This window comes from Montipora foliosa, chromosome 2 (genome assembly GCF_036669935.1).
Source record: "Montipora foliosa isolate CH-2021 chromosome 2, ASM3666993v2, whole genome shotgun sequence".
Lineage (NCBI taxonomy): Eukaryota > Metazoa > Cnidaria > Anthozoa > Scleractinia > Acroporidae > Montipora > Montipora foliosa.
Window position 1 is genome coordinate 33,928,545 of NC_090870.1, and position 5,000 is coordinate 33,933,544.

The window sequence follows — 5,000 nt, forward strand, 5'->3', positions numbered from 1 at the left end:
AGTAATTGTAACAAAACTTTCGAGTCGTTTAAGAAATTTGATCTATATCGTTCCAAATATTTTTATCAGTCTTTTTGTCCATCTGACGCCCAAATCGTTTTAACATTGTCAGTTCACCGTCATTAGGTATGTATGATATTTATGTTTTTCCTTGCGGATACATTTTTGATGCCAAGTTATCAGAAGGTGCGTAGTTCAAATATTTATTAAGTTATTTGCGATTTTCTGATAAATCTTCTAGCTGAAACTATGCTAATTAAATTATGATCAATAGTTTCCGATCAAGATATCTAAAAGCTTTATAAACGTTCCCCCATGAAAAACAGTTGCAATTAGCTTATAGTGCTAACTTTTCTCTAACATCCAGGAAAGCGGTGGAAGCGCACTGTCAGTCATGATCGTTATATCAAGAATTTCAAGTGGTGCATTGTTCAGGACAATACAAGAGTTTTACCCCGAAAACGAGTGAGCGCTTTTCATTAACATTACATTTAAAAAATGTGAAATTACCCCAACAAAAACAAACTTGAAAAACTCTTCATAGCAAAGTTGGCTTCGAAGAAACTGAATTATGAAATAATTCTGGCCATGGAAATTTGGACCTCGGCACCTCTTTCTGAAATACGTTTGTCATTGAAGGCTTTCTTACTTCCATGATTCAGTATGTAACCGCTGTCTAATTTTAAGGCACAAGGGCAGTTTAGACACCGTTGATAAACTAGCCAAATCTGTAATTCTAGGCCATTTTGCAAAGAAAAACTATGTCATTGGACATGAGGAGATCGTGAAACTAAGTATTGACCATTTTTCTAGTTCCCAGAGGTTTACCTTAAAAGTCGCCTGTTTTAGAGAATTTTTAAGAATCGTCCCTTTGCAAAATCTGGGAAAATCCGTTCTAACGTGTCCTCCATTTAATTCATCTCTTCTGCTTTACCTAGCCTCGAGTCAAACACAAGCAGAAGTGACTACGTGCGTTACGTCTTCTCGTGTGTCCCTGGACTGCTCGCGCTAACAGGTTCCATGCTGGTGTTATTTTTTCAACCTTCACTTATTTGTTGCTCCAGGAAAGGTTGGTATAAAATGACGTGTTCCTGATTTTCTCCCAGAAATAACACTTTCTCTATATTCCCTCCTTTGAGAGAAGTGTGAGCGTTTCTGAGATGAATTGTGAAATCAGTGAGCTAAGGAGATAATTGCAGAGTGTGTTAGATAAAATTGAAAAGAAAAACAGGCAGGTAAGCAGATGAAGTTTGGGCCCTTTTTGAATCCGCAGCTTTGTAATAAATTGATTTTACGCAAGCCAAAATCTTGTAATAATCGCCCAAGCTAGATGCATTGTGTTTATTACCGGCAATCCTCCGAAGGCCAAACAAGACACACCCGATCGCATGGAAAAGCTTAAAGAAGAACATCGGATAAAGCTACGAAGACAACAAATCCCATTTGGAAGGAAACTAAGCGGTGACAAGCCACTGGCATTAATACATGTAAACAAAAGGTCTAGAGATACCAGCAATACCCATCCATCGTGTCTGTAGACGTTGGGCAAGTTTTTTTGGTGCTTGACGTCTTCCGATCTAAATAACCATTTATACGTCTTCACTTTTTCTCCCTTAGGATCATCTACTAATGAGGTTGTGATTCATATGAAGGAAGCCAGTCCGTCAGTCGATGATAAGATGAAGATGGAAGAGAAATAATTCAAGTGAAGGCAATGCCCCGAGCAACGTTTAACGAATCTGCGTGTTTTACTTGCTTTATTTACCAAATCTGCTTCTACGTTTTTTCCAGTAAAGGTCATGTGACGATACTAAGGAGATTTGACCCTTTTTAAACTAGACTTATATCTGTGTGAACCCCGTCGGGCTTTCCTCAGATGTCCAGGTCGGCAAATGAAAAGTAAAGAAAAAGAAATACAGTAGAGATGACGGCTAGCTTATTATTTTCATTTAGGTTAGAGTGATGGCAATGACTCTCGTTTTGCACACTCATAAATATTCGCTCGTGAAGTTCGCACACCGACCTGTTCCGAAAACGCTCGACATCTTTCAGTGTGCGTCTACCGCGAACGGTGTGTGAATTTGTATGTGGCTTGAGAATAGTAGCCACGATATTCGTGCTTAATTTCAATGACCTCATTTTCGTTCAATGCCACGTATGTACGTTAGCCTAAACTTTGCGCGTGCGCCGATAAAATGTGAATTATGCATTGCACAACCATGCCACATATGCGCTTTGGTGAGCCTCGCGCATGCGCTTTACAAGCTTGAGTGCGATTTGTAACTGAACGCAATAAATATGTTACATTTTCTGTGGTGAGGTTCTTTCATGACGGTCGAGTTTTACCTTTTATGTGATTATAAACACAGCACGTTAAAAGAAGACCTGAACACATCGTGATGGAAACACAACCCGTAATCATCAAACCACGTCACATAATGACAAAAGCTCACCACATAACAATGTTCCCACAGTACACCTATTGTCATTGATGTGCCTACCAGAATCTTATTGGCTGTCGAAATAAAGGTTATTCGTTCCTTTGGTTGGCACATTTGAATAACAAAAGCAAAGTTTGTAAACAGATATCATCGCTATTAAATTTGGTGTCTAGAGTTAATCACTTTACATTTAAGTGTCGGTTTCATACTCCACCAAATCATATACACAACAGGTACATTTTGCTTTCCTAATACAGTTCATGTGAGGATTCTTAGGAGATTTGATTCTTTGTCCTGCTCATTACAAAGAGTTCGTGCGGACATGAAAATAACCAAGTTTAAAAATACCCTATTGTGTTTTTCTAATAAGTGACTGAAAAACTTACGAAGCCTTAGTAACGGGGTAAGCACGCATTTTTCATAGATAAGCTTCAATTTGGAAAAGAACGCCATACATTGCTTTGTATTTTAGAGCTTTTTACAAATATTGTCGATTAATTATCTTTGAAAAATGCGTGGTTACCCCGAATTTTCTTTTTGGATTTCAATAATACTTATTAAGATCTGTTTTTCCCGCATATTCAGTAAACCTCGGAAAAATACCCTTGACTTAGGAGGCACCGTCCTTAACTAACGAGATCGCTGGAATATATACAATGTCATGATTTTTTCTATTAATCATGTCATTATTATAGTCCTGGAAAAACGATACCTTTTTACGTAGAGGGATGTCACGTGAATCTTACCTTTTAATGTTGTTATACTGAAGAGTTCCAACAACAAGGAATTTCAGACATTTGAAGAGTTCCATCGAGCCTGACCATGCACTGAGTTGAATGTTGATGGCTTTTTCTATTCTTACTCACTGCGGCTACAACTTTTCGACTTCTGCAATCTTTATTGGCAAGGGTAAGAAAGACTATTTTTGCAGTTTGGTGCATATTTTTCGGGCTGTTGGCGTGGCTTTGTAAATCCTCATTGCGAGCTGTAGAAAGGATGCGCATGTTGTACATTGACATGATGAAGGTAAAGACCTCGGAATCAAAACTCATCGTTAAAAGATTTGAGTAGCCGTTTTCTTCTACTCTAGCTTCTGAGCAATAGCCTGACATACCTATTTAGGAGATAAATTATACGTCTGATCTGATTTTCTTCATATTAATTTATATTTTTTTGGAATTTTTCGCCACTTGTTTAAATATTACATAGGAAGTTGCTCAAAGGAAGAAAATCTCAGGAAAGTAGAGAAAAGGAAAAATATCGAAAACGTATTAAATACCGGAATCAGTTACATTACATGAAAAGTTTTAGTCAATGAGAGTACAGAAATGAATACAAATACTTAACTATTGCGTACACTGAAAACACAAAACAAGTTACAAAAGTACAAGAAAACTACATACAAATGTATATAATGGTATCAGACAAGAAATAATATTAGGGACGTTTTGATCGGAGGACGAGGACGACTACGAGTACGAGTTTTCCGTACTGAACATGCGCAAAAGGTTTGGAGGCGGACATTTTCCGAAGTGCGCGTGCTCAGAACGGAAAACTCGTACTCGACAGAGCTGAAAAACGACTGGGCATGCGCCAGATAGGGGGCACAAATCGTGCAAATGAATGCAAAGTGAGCATTTCGATCGTTTGATCTCGTCTTCTCCCTGTGTCACTTTATAATTCTTGACGGTGTGAATTTTGGAAGTGAGATCATGATGATTTAATTTAAGAAGACACATCAGAGCTGTGTAACATATTTTTGTGGAATTTTTGGGCCATGAGATCCAATTCCAGTTAAATTGTTTGGGAATATGCGTTGCAGAAACTAACCGAGGCTACCGTGAGTGTTACATATTTGTTTTTGAGGCATGAAGTGTTCACAACGTTTGGTTAAGTTTGCACACTAGGCCGTATTGCCCATGCAATCTCTACAGTTTTCATCAACAAGATAATTTGGGCAGGGTTTTCTGAAATCACCTTTACAATCAATCATATTTACAATGCGTTAATTAAACGTAAAATATTCTGAGAGTTGTCAACCTCCTCCTTCAACCAAGGAAGCAGTTCATTTAGAGTACTGCCACACTTCAATAACCACTTAACCTCCTGACTGCCCCCACAAAGGCAGCTGTCTAAAAGAAAACACCTTGTCAACTTGTGAAGTTGGAATGAACACAAGTACTGGCCAGGACTACATAGTAAATATTGAAGTTCTTTGTCCCTGTCTCAGAACATTTCTTCAATGAAAAGGTAAATTGGTTGCAAGACTGGCCTCTGAGATTACACTCAGAAGAAGTTCTAGTTGCACAGTAGTGTGATCAATAACATTGTTTATTGCCATAGTGAGGCTTGATTACAGAATCATTAATACTTGCCCACCCAAATGCCCTGTGCAATCAACTGATACACCCATGTTCGGGAGACTGTTGGCCTGTTAATTAATGGAACATCCATATATGAGGAAAAAAACAATTTGCTAAATAAAAGTGCAATGTCCAGGCCCTGCCTCCTGTTAATCCTAGGATTCTTGACTGGGAAATACCGCTTGAAAGTGGCACC

The 5,000-nt window shown here is 38.3% G+C and overlaps 1 protein-coding gene across 1 annotated transcript in view; it reads left to right on the forward strand.

Annotated features, from left to right (window-relative positions):
• LOC137991572 (uncharacterized) overlaps positions 1-2,274 on the forward strand; it is a 19,395-nt gene extending 17,121 nt beyond the window's left edge. Inside the window, exons 11-13 of the mRNA XM_068836643.1 lie at positions 368-465; positions 939-1,069; positions 1,618-2,274. Of these exons, the coding sequence (XP_068692744.1) occupies positions 368-465; positions 939-1,069; positions 1,618-1,700 (312 nt within the window). The 3' untranslated portion in view covers positions 1,701-2,274. The remainder of the gene's footprint in view (positions 1-367; positions 466-938; positions 1,070-1,617) is intronic.
• Positions 2,275-5,000: the final 2,726 nt, after the last annotated feature.